The sequence below is a fragment of the Ceratotherium simum genome, chromosome 18, assembly GCF_057802395.1.
Source record: "Ceratotherium simum simum isolate JZ-2026a chromosome 18, ASM5780239v1, whole genome shotgun sequence".
Taxonomy (NCBI): domain Eukaryota; kingdom Metazoa; phylum Chordata; class Mammalia; order Perissodactyla; family Rhinocerotidae; genus Ceratotherium; species Ceratotherium simum.
Genome location: NC_141917.1, coordinates 573,544 through 593,322, shown reverse-complemented (window position 1 = coordinate 593,322; position 19,779 = coordinate 573,544). Strand labels below are relative to the sequence as shown.

Sequence of the window (19,779 nt, the reverse complement as noted above, 5' to 3'; positions counted from 1 at the left end):
AGCCCTCCCCTAAAGATATGTGTAAAGAAACTTCAAGAAGTTCCAGAAAAGAAAAATGGAATCGACTAAATTTTACGTGAACAAAAGACATTGTTTAACATTGAAAATGTTAGTGGAATAGTTTCTTTTAAACATAACAGCAGAAAGACTAAGGGAAGATGTTTTAGTGAAAGCGTATTCCAAGAATTGCTGCCTAGAATTTAGGTTTTTGGCGGGCAGATCACTCTCTGTGTGTTCAGAGTGCACACAGGGGCGCAGGAGAGACTCTGGTCTGGCACGGAAGCACGCGACATCATTTCTGGCACAAACACGCGCGTGGGGCTTCGGAGGGTGTACCCTCTGCAGGCAGGATGGTCACGCTTCCTCGGGCCTTGAGATCAGCCGCGGCGAGCTCGCGTGCTGTCCTGGCATCTATCGCCGCACACCCCCGGCCTCCCCCCTCCCGCGTCAGTGCCCTTGATGGCAGGACGGCACCGTGGAGCACCCCCCACCTGTTCACACGCCCATTCTGTTCAACTGCGACAGTTACGAACCCTGACTTGAGGCTGAGAGCCCGTAAGGGCTCATTTTCCGCCATTCCAGGGCTTGGATGGGACCCCGCGTGCCGTGGCTGGGAGGGAGCCCTGGTCGGAACTAGAGGGAGCCGGGAATCGCAGGCAGGCCCTGAGCTGCGGGCTGGGGACACGGTGGAGTCCTGCGGGCCCAGGCAGCTTGGGCAAGTCACACCCTGTCTCTGAGCCTCAGTTTCCCTATTGTGAGCTGGGGGTGGCTCCCCCTCCTCTTGCAGCCTCTTGCGAGAATCACATGAGGTGGTGGTGTCAGTTGTGAGGTGATACAAACCGTGGGTACCATCAGTGGTGGGCACAGATCAGCGACCTCACCAGGAGAGCTTGACAGAAACGCTCGAGGATGCAAACAGAAAGAGGTGCTGAGCTCTAGGATGCGACCGGGAGCAGGACTCGTGGTGCGGGGGGCAGCGGTCAGCAGGGATGCCTGCGCCACCTGGATGCACACGCGCTCGCCAACCGCGCTGTCCGGGGCTGCCCAGCTGGCTGGCTGGAGCCCATCTCTGCGTCTCCCGCAGGTTCTTCTTCGGCTCTGTGGCCTCCGCCTTGGCCGGCCTGCTCTGCCTGCTCGTCATCCTGCTGTATGTCTTCATCCAGTACTGCACCAACCCTGAGGAGCTCCGCACGGACCCCCACTACAGAGGTACGCTGCTGCTCGGGCGGGGGGTCACTGCCACTCGGGGTGACGCGAGTGTCCTAGCCGCGCCTTCCAGCCATCTGCCGGGTGAAAGTCTTCATCCCAGGTGGTGGGAAGCCCGGCTTGCCAGGCTGGGTGAGCAGTGCCGGCCGCAGCAGGAGGTGCCGTGGCGCTCTCCCCAGGCCGAGGGCAGCACCCAGGGTCCACACTTCAACTCAGCAGCTTCCCAAGTGCCCGGGAGGCAGGTTTGGGGCACAGAGGTGCTGGCGTGGCTGCTCGGAGGCCATGCTTCCAGGCAGCATCTGGCATCAGAGAGTGCGGTCTGCACTCTGTCCCCCACAGTTGGTCACAGTTGGGAGCAGGGTGGGGTGGGAGGGCAGGCTGTCTGGGGACAGGGCCTGGGGTGACGCGTGGCTGCAGGCTCTGCGGGCTCAACACAGCTCTCTGCTAAGCGGGTCAAGGAGCCCGGCCTTGGAACAGACGTCCACATCTAGCTAGAGGGAAGAGGGAGGGGCTGAAAGATACCCACCCCGGACCTGTGACTGTGCCCTTATTTGGAAAAAGGGTCCTTGCAAATGTGATTAAGGAGCTTGGGATAAGTTCACCCTGGATTATCCAGGGCCCTGAACCCAATGAGAGTGCCCTTAAAGGACACAGAAGAGGAGAGACACAGACACGGAGGAGGCCCTGTGACAGTGGAGGCAGAGACTGGAGTGACGAGGCCACCAGCCCAGGAAGGCCTGGAACCCCAGGAGCTGAAAGATTCAAGGACGGATCCTCCCCTGGAGCCTCTGGAGGGAACACGGCCCTGTGACACCCTCACTTCCAGCCTCCAGAACTGGGAGAGGATAAATTTCTGTTGTTTAAGCCACCTGGTCTATGGTCATTGGTCACAACGGCTCTGGACACTGAGGCAGGGGAGGCCTTGGGTGGAGCACCTCCTCGTGTCCGTCCGGAACGCTCTGGGACCTCAGCCCTCGGGATGCAGTGTGAGGCCGCCCGTCTCAATCCCAGGCATCTCTCCAGAGTGAACTGCGGCCCAGCCGGCAGGGCAGGAGAATGCAGGCCCTCTGTCACTCAGCCCAGAACATTCCAGGGACCCCCGGCCCTGTCACAGGCTCCAACATCTCAGGTGCTGACGCTGGTCTTCACAGAGGCCCAGCCCTGGCTCCAGAGCAGTTCAGACCATGCCCTCCTCTCGGGGAAGTGCGCAGCCAGCACAGCCTGGCGGGCGGTGACGGGGACGCGGTGGTGGGACTGAGGCCCCACGTCTCCCTTCTCCCGGAGCCTGTGCCAGAGTATGCGTCCCGCCGCCGTCCGACCTGAAGCCCCACTGCGCCTCGCCCGAGGAGGATCTCTCCTCCTCCTGGAGGGGGCACCGCACCCCACCCATCTCCACCCCCAGCACCTGGCACAGATGGGCCTTGTGGGATGGACCGTCTGACCTGCACCTGTTCCCAAATGTGACGGTGGACGGCAGGGGCTCAGTGAGACCAGGCAGCCGCTCCACAGGAAGAGCTGCCCGAGCTGTGTGCACAGCGGCCAGAGGCCTCCGCCCCGGCCCATCCTGACACTCTCCACACACGGCCTTACCCAGAGGGGCTGTCCAGTGCCCTGCAGCCTCCGGAACGGTCATCTTTCAAGGATGAGCTTCGTGAGTTCTACGTGGACGGCCCTGCAGCTCCTCCGTCCACTGCCAAGGGTTTGGCTGACTCCACGCCCTGGGACTTCTCAGCTGTTCCTGAAGCACCTTCTGAAATGCGGCTCGCGCCCAGTGAGCGGTAACCTCGACAAGCCCGAGGCCTGGGTGCATGCCCTCTTCTTTTGTAAGCGGTCATCCTCCCAACGATGGTCGGGTAACTGGGCCTTCACTTTTGTGGGCTGTGAGGAGCGGGAGGGGCAGGAGGAGCTGGGTGGCCACTGAGAGCCCACTGGCCTCAGTGACCTCAGTGCATGTGCAGAGGTGAAATGAGGCTGAGTTCTCCCTGCGACTGGCCGGTTCTGGAGCCACAGTGTGATTAGCTCCATGTGAATTCCTTGACTGTGGACTGAGGCAATTTCCTGGGTTGGCTGTTCCAGAAAATTCCACAAAGCTTCTTAATCACTAATTCCCTGGGATGCTTTGCTCTCATTGGTGGCAGTTCATCACGACACCAACAGCTAAGGGGACAAGTGTGGGGTCGGCCGCCCCATGGTCCAGCCCGGCCCCACGCACGCTGTGCTGCAGCCCCTGGGGGCACCAGACTCTGCCCTAGACGCTGCCCGCGGCCATGCACTATGACAAGGTGTGGCAGTCGCCTTTTGGGATGCCACATAAGGGCGCCTGGGTCAAACACATTTCTAGAATTTGTTTGGAGCAGACATTTCAACTGGAATTCCACTTTCACTGGCCTGCCTGCACAACCCTTCACCGTCTTTCCTACACTTAATTTTTGGAAGTGGTGTGGTTGTGAGCATCAGCAGCCCTTGGGGCATGGAGGACCATATCCTAGGACTGACCCAGGGTGGTGGCTGTAGCCTTCCAGTTCTATTTGAGAGTGGCTGGTTGGGCACGGAGAGGGCCCAGTGAGGCAGCGTGGGCCTGCGGGAAAGGGTGAGTGCTGGGGTCAGGCAGAAGGGTCAGGCTCTGCGACCCGGGGACTTAGTTATCTCTCCCAACCTCACCTTCCAGATCTATAAAGTGGGACCATAATACCCACCACAGTCAGGAGGGGCTCAGGTGAGGCACTTAGGTAAGGCAGGGCACACACCTAGGCGAGAAGGAGGTGGTTACCTGGGCAGGGAGGTGCTCACCTGGGTGAGGAGGAAGCACTCTCCTGGGCAGGGAGGTGCTCACCCGGGCAGGGAGGTGCTCATCTGGGTGCGGAGGAAGCGCTTACCTGGGCAGGGAGGTGCTCACCTGGGTGAGGAGCAGGCACTCACCTGGGCAGGGAGCGGCTCACCTGGGCAGGGAGGTGCTCACCTGGGCGAGGAGGAGGCACTCACCTGGGCAGGGAGGTGCTCACCTGGGTGAGGAGCAGGCACTCACCTGGGCAGGGAGCGGCTCACCTGGGCGAGGAGGCGCTCACCTGGGCAGGGAGGCGCTCCCTCAGCAAGGGTTTCCTCCTCCACTGCCAAGCTCTGTCCTGTGGTGCTCACCTGATGAGCGGTGCTGCCATGTCGCAGGTGCTGGACACATGCGCTCCCCCTTGTCTCCACAGGAATCTCCGAGAACACGTGGCTGCTGTTCCTGCCCCTTCTCCCCGTGAAGACAAAGACCCCAGTGGTCCTGGGCATTGGGGTGTTCGTGCTACTGCTGGACATCTTCTGCCTCCTAATGCTCGGGCCGCTGCTCGTCTTCCACCTCTACCTGAGTGCGTGTCCCCCGGGGCCCGCCTCCAGGTTGGCCAGTCTCTGCCCCTCGTGTTCACATGTGTCCCAAGGCAGGTGGCCCCTCAGTCGGCCTCTGCCAGGAAAAAGCTCAAAGCACACAGGACACATCACAGGAAGAGAAGAAACACCCAAGAGGGGCAGCAGGTCCAGCAGTGGCTGAATTCTGTTCTGAGACCTGCAGAAAACATGAAAGAGATTTGAGTAGTAAGTTCAAGTGTTCAGAGAGAGAAAGGAACAGAATTTGTGAGGCAGGAACAGGACACTATGAAAAAAGAACAGGGGATTTAGAAAAACGCCCAGCAGAAATCCTAACAAGGAAAAGCATTAAACTCAGTGCCAGGGTATCCACTCACCAAACATGTGCAGAGAGAACCGGTGGTTTTCTCGTGTCTACATGGTGGCTGCACGTGGAGGCTTCTCTGTGTCCTTTCCTCAGAAGTCACCACAGTTGCTCTCTGCAGCCTCTGAGAGAAGGCGGCACCAGGAGGAACCCAGAGGCTATGGGAGCGGGTCTGGTGTGGGGAGCGTCCCCAGCTGAGGCAGGGAGTGCACGGAGACGGCGCCCAAAGCCCAGTCCGCTGAGGCTCTTCCCAGAGCTTCCGAGTGCATGGGAGGGGCTGGGAGCCGTGGGGCGATGGGGTCAGGGATGCATTTTGGGGATGGCACCCCAGCAGCAGCGTGTGCACCTGCCTGGAGTGTCTGGGAGCCTGCTGCAGCCACTCAGGAGGTTTGTGATGAGTTCACAGGGGAAGAGATGGGCCTGGAGGACCCAGATTCACAGGCCTTCATGACCCCCTGGGGTCGGATGTGAGGACAGGGGCCTCCGACTCTCACTCGGCCAACCAGGAGGACAGCAGTGTCACTCCCTGTGCATGGGGACACACGGGAGACCCGCAGGGAGGGGAGAGACACGCTGAGCTCAGGCCGGCACATGTCGACCTTACAGTGTTCGGACATCAAAGAACAGATTTCCAGGAAAAAGCTGCAATATTAGTTATTGTTAGTTAGAGTAAATTACCTAAACGTAGCCGCTTAAAACAACACGTTTATTACCTCACAGTTCCGTGAGGTGGGCGTCAGCTCTGCTCAGCGTGGTCCCCTGGCCCAGGGTCTCTCACGAGGCTTCAGTCAAGGTGCCAGCAGGGACACGGTCTCATTTGACGGGAGAGGACTCACTTCCAGGTGCCTCGGGTCCTTGGCAGGGTCAGCTCTTTGCCCTGGCTCCTCGTGAGCTGCTAGCCAGTGGCCTCCTCCATTCCTTCTCGTGTGGACGCTCCACAGAGGATCTTGCAGCAGGACAGCTGGCTTCATCCAAGGAGCAAATGAGAAGGCAGCAAGGCAGAAGCCAGCCTTTTGCAGCCCAGTCCTGGAAGTGATGTCCCTTCACCTTCTCTGCAAGTCGCTAGGACCAGCCCACACTCCAGGGACGGGACTGCACAAGGCGTGCGTGCCCTGAGGTGGGCAGTGCTGGGGACAGGTCAGAAGCTGCCCCAAGTTGGGTGCTGCATTTTGAAGCTCGGGAGAGGGACATTCTGACGAGTCCTCAGCACATAAGTGGCGTGAAACCGCTGGTGAGGGCCAGATCTCCTGGGAAGACGTGTGGACGCAGAGAGTGCCAGCAAGAGGTGTGAGGAAAAGCCACACTCACGGCCAGTGGAAGAGAAGGCATCTCGGATGATATTAAGGAGGAGCAGGATGCCACAAATTGCCCCAAGCTAATGTGCGGGCACCTAATAATGTTGGAGGAAACAGGTGCACGGTCACCTAGCACACACTGCACTCTGGCCTCCAAGTTCCTCGCGTGTGAGGCATAAAGCTGTGTGACTCTATCTCCTCCACGACTTTACCATCGCTGCCATATTAAAACGTTTTACAGGAAACTTGGTCCAAACGAGTGTGAGCTCTGGGACACACAGGGCATGCTTATAAATCTGATTTTGATGGTATTTGTGCAAACTCACGCAAAAGAATGACTATTTTCACTAGCAATAAACAAGTGCAAATTCACATCCTCAAACTCGGACACAGGTTCTGAGGGAATGTGGAAGAATGGACCAAGGGCCAGCTAGAGTTAGTCAAGAAAGATAAGTCAAGCCCAAACAAAACAGAAACACAAGCCCTTCAGAACCTGCCCAGGAAGGGCTCCTTCCTCAGATGCCCACCTGCCCGGCAGGCAGCCTCTGTGGGCTGCACGGGGTGCAATGGGGCGGCCCGCCGCTCCCTCTGCTCCTCGAGCTGCAAATAGCCTTCTGTGGGTGGCCCTTTTCACTTCCCAGAAATGACTACAAAACATCTGTTCTCATGCTTGTTGGTTTTTAGAGAAAAAGAAATGGAAAGTTTGGCCCGTCCATGGAACACAAGGCTAAAATAGTCACAGAACCCATTTTCATGAGTACTTCTTTTTTACCGACAAACCTGTATCTCAGGTTTTCTTCTAATAACCTCAGGTGCTTCTGCCACATGCTGCACAGCCAGCGGCTCAGCTTAATTAAAACGGAGCTGGACGCAGCGCTCGCCGCAGGTTCATGTTTACCTTCTGGGCCTGTGAGGCAGGCAGGGCAGCCGCCTCAGGATGGGGGGCCAGTGAGCCTCAGGCAAGTGCAAGGAGCTGCTGGCTGCTACCCAAAAGCCAGGTGGGCTCTGGAGTGGCCGTCCAGCAGCTCCTCAGTGTCCCAGGGTAGGAACCGGCTCCCGCCCCAGGTGGGGAGCCCTGGGAGGCCACCCTGCCTGCTTGTTGTTGGGCCCTACGCACAGCTGATGGACGGTAACCCCGCCCTCTGCCTTCTTTCTCCTTTCTAGGGTCCAGGAGGTTGAGCACATTTGATTATACGATGCAGCGCCGCCTCCAAGAGACTTCAAAAACCTCAGAAGGGGAGAAAGGGTCGTCCACCCAAATAGAAATGCCACAGGTACCGGATGTCCCTCTGTGTCACCATCCATGTTTGTCCAGGGCTGGGGCAATGCCCAAGGTGGCCTTGCAGCTAGGACCTCTTAGCCATAACCCTTTGCTTCTAGACTGGCACAGTCCTATGATTCTGTGTGTGTGAGAGTGTGCATGTGATGTGTGATGAAGGGCATGTTTGTGTGTGTTTGGTATCTGGTGTTCACGTGTGTGTTATAGTATTTCTAAGTATACTCCTCACAGGATCAAGCCAGCAATGCTAACTCGTTTTAGGCCCACCCATTTCTGCAACTGCTCCTGATCAAATTAAAAAAACATTTGCTCTTCAAAGTTCACGATTAAGACATTATGAAAACATAAGCCACAGAAAGAAATAAAATATTTGTAAATCATATACTTGTATCCAGAATATATTAAAAACTTTCAAAACTCAACTATGAGAAAAATGACCCAATTTTTAAAACAGGCAAAAGATTTGAACAAACTCTTCTCCAAGGAGGATCTGTGGGTGGCAAATAAGCACTTGAAAAGGTGGTCGACAGCCTTCGACATTAAGGGAGTGCAAATTAAACCACAATACGATACCACTACACACCAGTCAGAATGGCCAGAAGCAAAGAGACCAACAATACCAGGTGTTGGGGAAGCTGCAGAGAGGGAAGGCTCACACACTGCAGTGGGGATGTAGAATTACACCACTTTGGAAAGCAGTTTGGCATGTTCTTAAAACAGCAAGTATATTCTTATCATTTGACCCAGCAATCCCACTCCCGGTTTCTTACCAAAGAGAAGTGAAAACACGGATACATGTCACAAGTGTGGAGAGGAAGGGTCTTCTCCCCCAGCGAGATCCTTTCCTGGGACCCAGGAGACACTGAAGTACCATCACTCAGCATCAACTAATAATTGACTTGAACGTTGTGGAGGAATAAGCTCACCATCAACAACTTTTTCTCATTTTGTGAATTTTCGTTTATCCCCCACAGCACGCAGGCGAAGGCCTGAGTTCATCTGCACAGGGGTAAGTTGTCATCTTACTAGAGTTGTTTTCACTGTCTGAAAAATAGCTGTAGTCTCGTTTCAACTGTCTTGCTTTAAAAAGTCTTCTTTACTCCAAGGTTATACAAATATCCTCCACATTCTTTGCTAATATTTGCATAATTTTTATTTGCTTTCTGTACATTTTGATTTTCAAGCCATCTTGAATTTATTTTTGTATTCACTGAGATAGGAGCCCAGGTCATTTTATTACAATATAACTCTTGGTGGCCATCTCGTTGATGAAATGACCCCCCTTTCCTCATCAAATCGAAAGGCCCCTTTTCTGGCACCCCAAATTCCCAGGAACACTAGGCTCAGATCTGCTTCTGGACGCTGGTGTCCGTCTCATGGCTCTGTGCCCTACACCCACACTGTGCTGTTTTAGTGATAGGATTTCATTTAGCTGCCTTTTACTATCTGGTAGGACGAACCCTGCTCTCCAGGTGTTTTTCATCACCTTTGAGAATTCTTTCACATACTATTTTCCACATGCACTTTAAAATCGCTTTGTGCAGTTCCAAGAAACCTAGAATTGGAACTGCAGTTGCAGCCAATCTTCACCTGCACGTGGGAGGGACCAACGCTTCCTCCCCAGCACACAACCACGCCTCTCTGCAGGGTAACGACACGGGAAGTCCGTCTCCCCTGGGTGGTCAAGGGGCCGGAAGTGCTGGCCACAGCCTTCCCGAGGAGTGCTCCGAAGCCCCACCCCTTCCCGGAAACCTGCCGTGGGTAGCTGGGCTCCGGGCGGAGAAGGTGGGGCCGGGGCTCTGGGGGCTCTGCGGTGCACCAGCCTACAGCGCACGTGGCAGAGACTCCAGGAGGCAGAAGAGGGACGCTTAGGGGAAGTGCACCGTTAGTCAGTTTCTCAAAGGCTGAGAATTACTTCCGATTTTTGCTCAGGTTAACAATCAGGGAGTATGGCTTGGTGTGAAAAGATCATTCATTCACTTTCAAATAACCCACTATTTTTCTTGGAAATTTATTTCTTTAGAAACCCGATTGGCAATACTGTTGTGAAAATTTAAGTGATTCGAATTTCACTTTGAAGTATGGTCTACCTTAAATCTAAGGACGTTTTGCTTTTAGCTCTTCCTGGCGAGAATCACAGAAGCCTAACTGGAAGTAGGAGGTCCGCGCACACTCCGAAACCAAACCAAACAAACCTAACCTGTTTCGGGTCGCCTAATCAGTGCATATCCGTTATAGAAATTTTGGACACAGCAAAAATTCCCATTGGGAAAACGAGTGTCACTCATAGTTCCCTACCCACCGATAGCCACTGCTGGCATTGTGATTAGTATCTTTGAAGTCTTCCTTTTTAATATTTTTCTTATTATTAAGAAAATAATATACATTATATACATAATGCATCATATAATGTTTTGTTTTATAAAAATATAATTGCATTATACGACTCTTTGGAAGCCTTTTTTTTTTTTTTAAAGATTTTATTTATTCCCCCCAAAGCCCCAGTGGATAGTTGTGTGCCGTAGCTGCACATCCTTCTAGTTGCTGCATGTGGGACTCGGCCTCAGGATGAACGGAGAAGTGGTGCCTCGATGCGCACCCGGGATCCAAACCCGGGCCGCCAGCATCGCAGCGCGCGCACTTAACCACCAAGCCACAGGGCCGGCCCTGGAAGCCTTTTTATAAAACTCCTTTTTAAAAAACATATATTGTGGGGCCGGCCCCATGGCTTAGCGGTTAAGTGCGTGCGCTCCGCTGCTGGCGGCCCGGGTTCGGATCCCGGGCGGGCACCGACGCACCACTTCTCCGGCCACGATGAGGCCGCGTCCCACATACAGCAACTGGAAGGCTGTGCAACTATGACATACAACTATCTACTGGGGCTTTGGGGGAAAAAAAATAAAATAAATAAAAATTTAAAAAAAACATATTGTGAACATTGTTAAAAGAAAAAACATGACTTTTAAGAGTATGAGTATAAATGATTCCATCTTTGGGATGTACCGTATTCATCATTTTTGGAAAATTATTTTCCGTTTTCAATCTAGTCTTTACTTCTCCAACAGGAAAACGAGCTAACCCTGTTTATTGAAAGGCATAGTTGTGCGGGAAGCACGAGACGGTATGATGAAAGTTACAAACCCTCTCGATGCATCAGGCAGTAGGACACCAGGGGCCTTTTTTGTTGCAGAAATGTTCCCTGGGTAACCTAGTAGTCAACCTAATAGTCGACCAAATAGACACACAGCCTTGTTTTTTGGGCAAAGCTTGCTGTAGCACTTCAGAATCTCAGTTCCTAGGGATCAGGGAATATGTTTAAATCACGTGACGCTAAGCCAATACAAGGAAGAAAAATTCACTCAGTAAGTGCTTGTGGAGTGAGCTGATGTTAATCGCAGACATCTTTTAAGGGAAATCTTTGTGTAGGACTTTACAGGGTGTCTCTCTCCAGTAGTGGTTATCAGACCAATTCATTGGGAGCATTTCTTCTGGACCGTTTATCTGTTATGGAACATTAAATGGAACGGATGTATAGAAATTGACCAGATGAGATGAAAACATGAATAGGGGTAGGATCACACATGTGAAGATACTTCTCGCGTAATTTTAAAGGAGTTCCAGCAGCTGACGTCCATCAAGTGGCTTGTATCAGTTTTCAGTTGTTACATAGCAAATTCCCACAAACTGAGTGGCTTAAACGAGACTCACTATCTCACCGTGTCTATGGGTCCCCATCCTGGGCCAGCTCGGCTGGGTCTCTGCTTAGTACCTCACAAGGCAGCAGTCAGTGTTCAGCAGGACAGCATTCCTTCCTGGAGATTATGAGGAAGAATTTGTTTCTAAGCTTATTTAGAATGTTGACCAAATTTATTACTTTCTCATGCTTTCCATGTTGCTCCCTCGGTCTTTAGGTCGTAGTGGTGGGTCAAGTCCTGGTGCTTCGAGTCTCTCTCACTTCCTCCTCTTCCTCACTTCTCAGTTTTTAAGGTTCATGTGACTACATTGGACCCACATGGCTAATCAAGGACAGTCCTCTTGTATTAGTTTCCTAGAGCTGCTGCAAGGATTACCCCAAGGTGGTAATGTTGTGGGCTCCGGGACGCATCATTTTGTCCATTTGTCAATGAGCCCTGCCAGATTCACAGCTGAATCCACAAACTCATGGGTGCAGTGGTCCAGTGTGGGGCGCTCAGCGAGAAGAAGCACCTCTCTGTGGCCTCCCACCGGCAGGCAGTCATGGTCCTTTGCACGTGAAGCTCCTGCAGGTGGTTTCACATTGTGCAATCAACCCAGGAGCCCTCCAACAGCCTCCCGGGAGCTGCTGGCCTCTGAGGTTCTGCAGATAAGGAGGAAACCACAATAATGGCTCCTGGATGATGCTTTGCAGCCTTCAACGGCTCTGTATCAGCTCACTGCCCAAAGCAAGTTCCTTCCTTGCTGATATGAGTCTTTCCTTCCTCCTGCCCCATCCTAGCAAAGACAAGTGGAAGCAGTTCCTGAGGCTTTCTTGGAGCCCGAGTCTATGCTCCATCAACACCATACACCCAGAGAAATCCTCATCGCTAGAGGTAAGCTCAGAGGCGTCAAGCGTGAGCCTTGAATACAGGAGTGAGAGCCAAATGTAGGGTCTAAGGCCCCTCCGAGAATGAGGATCGAGCAACATTGGGAATTGGCTTATTTGATTTCTTTGAAGCATTTATGTGGTACCCAGGGATGCTACTCAAATGGGAACAAAGGTGGGTGGGAACCAAAAGAAAAAGTGAGGGGCAGAAAATATTCTTTACTGTGGGGCGTGTATTGTGTGTGTGTGAGAGAGAGAGAGGGAGAGGAATCAATTCAGTACAAGAACGGGTTTACCAGCACTGCAGCAATATATGCGTGCTCCTGTGAAGTGGACTGATGTCTGCGTGCAACTGGCTGTGAAATGCACCAGAAAATAAATGGACGGATGGACAGTTACGCGGTAACAAACAGATGGCAAAATTTTAGCAATGATAGAATTTAGGTGTTGAGTATTTCAGTGTTCTCTGTACAATCCTTTCAGCTTTTCTGGATGTTTGAAATTTTTCATAAAAAATGTTAGAGAATAACTGTGTAGGAAACAGAAGTGGAGTCAGATTGTGTGTTCTGTGTGTGGGTGAGTGTGGGTGAGTGATGTGTGTGTGTGTGTGTGTTTGGTGTGGTGTGGGTGTGTGGTTCTGTCTGTGCGTGTGTGTGTTATGTCATTTCTATGTCCGCTCTTCCCAGGACCAAGCCAGCAGGGCTGACTCCTTTTAGGCCCACCCATTTCTGCAGCTGCTCCAGAGATCAGCTGCCTGGGGTTCCGGTGGGCTATTTCCAAGCAGGGTTTGCAACTACGCTGATGTCTGAAGGGTATAGATGACTTCATGTGCTCTGAGGGAGGGGTTTCATCTCACTGCAATCTCTGCAGGGCATCGGAGAGAGACCTCCTTGTAATAATTTATAAATACGGAGGGGTCGACACCCACCTTTGGTAACAGAGATATTGTTAGCAAAGTCTTTTTCCTTGCTTGCACTTCTGCTGGAAGTTTGGAGACACGTTTAGTGGAAACTACCATGCCTCCAGCCTGCCCCCGACAAGACCCATCCACTAAAAGGTGACCCTCACTCCAAGCCTTGAGCAGGTGGCCATGGATTTTTCTTTGCTGTCATTAAAAGCAGGGTGATCCCCTGTTCTGATTTTCTTGGGACAGTCCCATTCAACACCTGCTGCCAGCCCTGACCCTGGGGCCGCCACTCTGACAGACACTTGTCGTTGATCATTGCATTAAATCCCACTAAAGATTCTCCAGACACAGTTTATTTCTCTGTGGTGGCCAATAGGCGATAACGGGGCCAAGCTCCTCTCCTAAGTGCAGGCAGATCGTTGTGACTTTGAGAGCTGAAACCTCTCTCTCTCCCACACCTAGCAGGATAAATTCTCTTCAGTATTGAAGAACATCCAATACCCAATGCGCACTGAATACTTTGTAATACAAAAATAGTAACATTATGGGTTGGGGGTCTCTCAAACTTTTCTATATTTAATTATAAATGTTCCAAGGTTGAAATATGCTTTATGACTTAAGAAAGAGATTTGTCATTCTACTTAGTTGATACAAATTACCAAAACTGGTTCAAGAAGAAATGGAAAATTCAAATAGACATAAAGTAAACACAAGTGTCTCCTTTACACATAAAGTTTACACAAGTAAACACACTGAACTACTAATTTAAAATCCCCAGAAAGAAAAGCCCAGGCCCTGATGGCTTCATTGGTGAATTCTACCTGATACTTGAAGAAAAATAATACCGATCACCCACAAACTCTTTCAGAAAATAGAGGAGTAAGTAACACTTCCCAACTCATTCTGGAATGCCAGTACATGATCCTAAAGCCAGACAATGTCATTACAAAAGAAGAATATCATAAGCTGATACCATTCATGACTCTAGAGGCAAATCTCATTAACAAAATATTAGCAAACCAAAGGCAGTCACATATATACAGGATTATACATCGTGACTAAGTGAGGTTTATTCTAGGAATGCACGGTTGATTTAATGTCTGAAAATAGATGAATGTAATAAGCATATTAATAAAATAAAGTACAATAAACATATGAGCACATCAATCAGAAAAAGCATTTGACATGATAACACATATATTTATGATTAAAGAATTTCACAACCTACGATACAAAAAGACAGAAACATCCTCAATCTGATGAAGAGCACTGACGAAACCTAAAACTAATTCATACTGAATGCTTTCCCCTTAAGATCTGGACCAAGCAAGAATGTCCACTCCAAACTTCTATTCAACATTTTACGAAAGTTCCAGCCAGTGCAGTAAAGCAAGAAATATAAATTAAAGGCATACAGATTTGAAAGTTAAACTGTATGTTTCTGCAGGAAACATGATTCTAACTAATCTGCAACAAAGCTAGTAGAAATAATCAGATAGATTAGCAAGGCGGTAGGATACAAAAAGCAATATAAAAACTCAATTGTATTTCAATATACTAGCAATGAAGAATCTGAAAATGGTAGTAAGAAAACTATTCCATTCACAATAGCACCCAAAATAATAAAGTAACAAAACAAGTGCAAAATCTGCATACTTAAAGCTACAAAGTATTGCTGAGAGAAATTAATCACAATCCAAATAAATGGAAAGAGTTACAATATTCATGGGTTGCAACACTCAATATTGCCATGATAGACAATTTCCCCCAAATTTATCTATAGACTTACCATGATCTCTTTGAATTCCCAGCAAGCGTTTTTCTTGAGGGCAATAGCAAGCTGATCCTAAGATGTACATGGAAATTCAGAGCATTTCAAGTGGCCAAAATAATATGGAAAAAGAAGAACAAAATTGGAGGACTTACACAAGCTGACATCAAAATTCAGTACAAAGCTAGAGTAATGAAGACACTGTGGGATTAGCATAAGGATAGACGTATAGATCAATGGAACAGAACAGAAACTCCAGAAATCAAACCTTTACATTTCTGATCAATGCATTTTAAACGAAGGTGCCAAAGCATTTCAATGGGGAGAAGTAAGAGTATTTTCAATAAATGGTGCTGGAACAATTAAATAACCATATGCAAAAAGAAAAATGAAAAAACAAAACCAAAAACCAAAAAAAGCCCCTTAATGCCCTATGTCACACCATAGACAAAAAATAACTCAAAATTGATCATAGACCTAAATTTAAGAGCTAAACCACAACACTAAAGTTATAAAGGAAGAAAACAGAATAAAATCTTTGTGATCTTGAGTTAGACAAAGTTTTCTTTAATATGACTCCAAAAGCACTATTACAGAAAAAATTGAAAAATTGTACTTCATCAAAATTAAAAACATCCACTCTTCAAAAGTCACCATTACAAAAATAAAACTATAAGCCACAGACCAGAATAAATATTTGCAAACTGTATACTTGTATCCAGAACACAGAAAGAACTTTCAAATCTCAGTAAGGGAAAACAACCCGTTTTTAAAATGGGCAAAAGATTTGAACAAACTCTTCCCCAAGGAGGATCTGTGGGGGGCAAATAAGCACGTGAAAAGGTGGTCGACAGCCTTCGACATTAAGGGAGTGCAAATTAAACCACAATAAGATACCACTACAGACCAGTCAGAATGGCCAGAAGCAAAGAGACCAACAATACCAGGTGCTGGGGAAGATGTGGAGGAACGGGAATTCTCATACGTTGGTAGTTGAAAGTAAAATGGGAATTTAAAGTGACACCACTTGGAAAGCAGTTTGGCAGTTTCTTAAAAACTTAAATATATTCTTCTCATTTTACCCGGCTTGCCACTCCTGGGTTCTTACTAACGAGAAATGAGAACACCTGTGTGCATGTAACGTGGTTTGGGAGGAAGGCTCTTTTCCCACCAGTGAGATCCTTTCCCAGGCCTCAGAAGTCCCTGAGATGCTGTTACTTGAAACTGACTAATAACGGACTTGAATTTTCTGAAAGAATAACCTCAATATCAACAATTTCTTCTTTTTCTGTCTTATTAATTTTCGTTTACCCCCACAGCAAACAGTTGTCGACCTGAGTTCATCTGCACAGGGGTAAGTTGTACGCTTACTAGAGTTGTTTTCTCTGTCTGAAAAATAGCTACGTTCTCTTCTTAACTCAAATTACTTTGGAAAATAATCAGTCTGTGATGGGATATTTTTAAATAATGTGATAACACAATAGAAAATAAAATCGTTTCACTTAACATTATTAACATTTATAGCCATTCATGTATCTCATTTTTATTTATCTTACTTGCAAAAACTACAATAATTATTCTCTCCCTTCTTTATAACTAACATCCGAACTAATATACAAAAATAAGACAATGCTCATTCATTTTTTGTCAGTCAGAGAACACGTGTGAAGTTGAGTCTGAATGTCCTTTCTATGGTCTCTAATAATACTTGGTTTTGATTAAGCTCCTGAGAGACAGGCATGCTCATTTTGAGTCAATGTTGAGTCAAGTAGATGCTAAGTAAAGGTCAGCTGTGCTGATGGAGCACTGCACACAAGCACATGTGCACACAACGTGCACGCGACTTTTCACCTTGAAAATCACAAAAGCAGAGAGTGGTCCATTATAAAGGTAAGTACACATTTTTAAAAGTATATTCTGTCTCCATGATGATACTGTGTGCAGCCATGAAAAGTCATCTTGGAATATCGAGAAACAAAAAATAGACTCAAAATGTTATAGTAAGTGTTTTAGTTTGCTAGAGCCACCATCAGAAAGCACCACACAATAGGTGGCTCAAAAAGTAGAAATGTATTGTCTCACTGTGCTGGCGGCTAGAAGTCTGGAATCAAGGTGTTGGCAGGATCTATTCCTTCTGAGGGCTGTAGGATCTGTTCAGTCCTCTCTCTCTGGCTTGTCGATGTCGATCACCCCCTGTGTCTCTTTACATCATCTTCCCTCTGTGTCTGTCTGTCTGTGTCCAAATTTCCTCTTTTTATAAGGCTGCCATTCATATTGGGATTAATGCCCACTCTGTTGACCTCATTTTAACTTGATTGCTTCTGAAAGACCCTATCTCCAAATAAGGTCATATTCTGAGGTTCTGGGAGTTAAGATTCCAATGTATCTTTTTGGAAGGGACACAATTTAACCCATAACAGGCTGCCTTCTGGCCTTCCAAAATCCATGTTCTTCCCACGTGCAAAACAATTCACCCCATCACAACTTCCTCCAATTCAAGCATCAACTCAAAAGTCCCAAATCTCATCATCTAAATTATCCAAATCAGTTATGGCTAGACTCGGTATGATTCCTCCTGGACAAAATCTCTCTCCATCGTGAACCTGTGAAACTAGACAAGTTATTTGCTTCCAAAATACTATGAGGGGACAGGCATAGGATAGACAGTCCCATTCCAAAAGGAAGAAATCAGAAGGAAAAAAGAGTCACCAGTCCCAAGCAAATCTGAAACCTAGCAGGGCAAATTCCTTAGATTTTGTCTTGAGAAGAATCCTCTTAGGTTTGATGCTCTGTGCTGTCACCAGGCCCACCCAGTTGATGGCCCCAACACACCCAGCTCCACGCCAGGAAGCTGGGCTTCCTTCCCATTTAAAGTTTGAGAATCAGTTGAGATGTTTTCAGCCCCAAGTTCTCTAATCATTCACTTTACCAGACAAAACCATGATGAGAGTCAGCATCAGGCACCTTAATCCTGTTTGGTTCATCTTGCAGTGCCAATTCTGCTTAACAAAGATGGCCTGGTGGGGAGGCAACCTCACCTCCTTGAGAACGGAGGAGGTGGCTTCACCCTCTGGAACCAAGGAGGTGGCCCTGATCTTGGGGCATTTTCCCCTTTTCTTAAAGGATAACACATGTTCATGGCCAGATGGCTCTATAGGCCCATTTTCTACTGGAGAATCCCAGAAGTCTGATGGCCTTTCTTCACTTTGTCACATTTGAGACCTTACCAGAGCACCATTAACTTTCATGATTCTAGCAACATTCTGTTCATGACGACACGTGTATTCTCTAAGATGATAGCAGCTTTCTCTACAGCTCTCTAATCTTTCCGAATTCTCGCCTTTAATGTCCATGTTTCTACCAACAGCCTTTTGAAGGCCATCTAGGCTTTTTCTATCATTCACCCAAAACTCCTCCAGCCTCTATTCATTACCCAATTCCAAAGTCACTTCTACATTTTTAGATATTTCTTACAGCAGCACTCCACTCCCCAGTACCAAAATCTGTATGAGTTTGTATTCATCCTAATCGGGGGCCAGGACTCCAATATAGCATTTTCGAGAAGACACAATCCAACCCACAGCAGGAAGCACATTATTTACTTCTTGTTCCCACTGTATTTTCCTCAGAACACAATGAGCATATCCTACCTCTATGATAAAAAAAAAAGACTAGTTCACAATACTGGATTATATATTTGAAAGTTGCTAAGAGAACTTAAAAGTTCTCATCACAAGAAAAAAAAATTGTAAATATGTGAGGTGATGGATGTTAACTAAACTTATGGTAATCATTCATAATATATACACATATTGAATCATCATGTTCTACACCTTAACCTTATACATTGTTATATGTCAATTATATCTCAATAAAACTGGAAGAAAAGGTTACTTTTATAAAACATTTTTCATATGTTTTAAATCTTAAGTGTTTAGATACTGCATTCCTACACTTTAACAACAATAAATTTCATCTAGAGCTATTTATTACAATTTTAAAATTGTAATAAAAGACAGGCAAACACACACACACGCGCGCACGGGTGCGCGCCCCTCTCTTCCAGATCCTCCCTGCCCTCGCCATCTCATTGCAGGGAACGCTAACTGCTGAGCAGGGTGTGGGAGAGGCTGCTCTGGGTCCCCACAGGGAACTGCCCCGCCCCCACCCAGCGCAAAAGAGCGCACTGGCTGCTGCTGCTGTCTTGGCCCGGGCTCTCTGGTGGGCCTTTGCCATGACCATGAAGGTTATTCTGCTGACAGAGCAGTCAGATGGCCAAGCTGGGGACGGGGACTGGGAGGCATAAGCCCAGAGACAGGGACAGAATTCAGGGAGGGGATGTGAGGGAGGCTCTTCTCTCTTGCTCAGAAGCTGGACCCACATATCATGTTTGTGTGAGCTGCTCAGGGTTCCTCCGGGGACCACTTAGACCCTGACTGATAAGGGCACACGGCAGCATCCTGGGCCATGATGAGTCAGTGCACCAAGCTGGTTTTAGTCCTTCCAGCCCAGTAGCCCTGGATCATGGGGAAACTTTTAGATGGAGTAGGGGGGAGTCTTTAATACCTAATGTATTCTTAAAAATCCTAACCATGATGCATGCTCATGTACCACTTAAATGCAATAGCAGTATATAAACTATTCTCCACCTCCCCTCCCCAATACGACCTCAAGGGCAATATCTCAACAGTAGAGTGTGTGTCCCACTACACCTTTGTTTTCTATCCATATACAAACAACTTCCATGAAGAAGTTCAAATTATACCACGCACGTTAGTCTGCAGCTTCCTATTTTATACCCCCAACAATATATTGTGGACAACTTATATGGCATTTTGTATAGATAGAATTCCTCCTCATCAGGAACTTCATACTCTTCCACAGAATGGATATACCATGATTTAGTCAGCCATTCTCCCCTGATAGACACTGAGGTTATGGCAGGTTTGGCTTTTGCAAATAGAGTTACAAGAAGCATCTCTGTGCCAATATTGTCAGGTACAATTGGTTTTATTTCTGTAGGCTGTCCAGAAGTCAAAGGGCCTGCACAT

The 19,779-nt window shown here is 48.5% G+C and overlaps 1 protein-coding gene across 1 annotated transcript in view; it reads left to right on the top strand.

The window, feature by feature from the left end:
* The window catches only part of LOC101394765 (putative palmitoyltransferase ZDHHC11B), a 61,635-nt gene that overhangs the window by 15,907 nt on the left and 25,949 nt on the right, over positions 1–19,779 (top strand). Inside the window, exons 5-10 of the mRNA XM_087443083.1 lie at positions 1,085–1,209; positions 4,404–4,556; positions 7,375–7,484; positions 8,464–8,498; positions 11,964–12,057; positions 16,048–16,082. Coding sequence (XP_087299209.1) covers positions 1,085–1,209; positions 4,404–4,556; positions 7,375–7,484; positions 8,464–8,498; positions 11,964–12,057; positions 16,048–16,082 — 552 coding nt within the window. The remainder of the gene's footprint in view (positions 1–1,084; positions 1,210–4,403; positions 4,557–7,374; positions 7,485–8,463; positions 8,499–11,963; positions 12,058–16,047; positions 16,083–19,779) is intronic.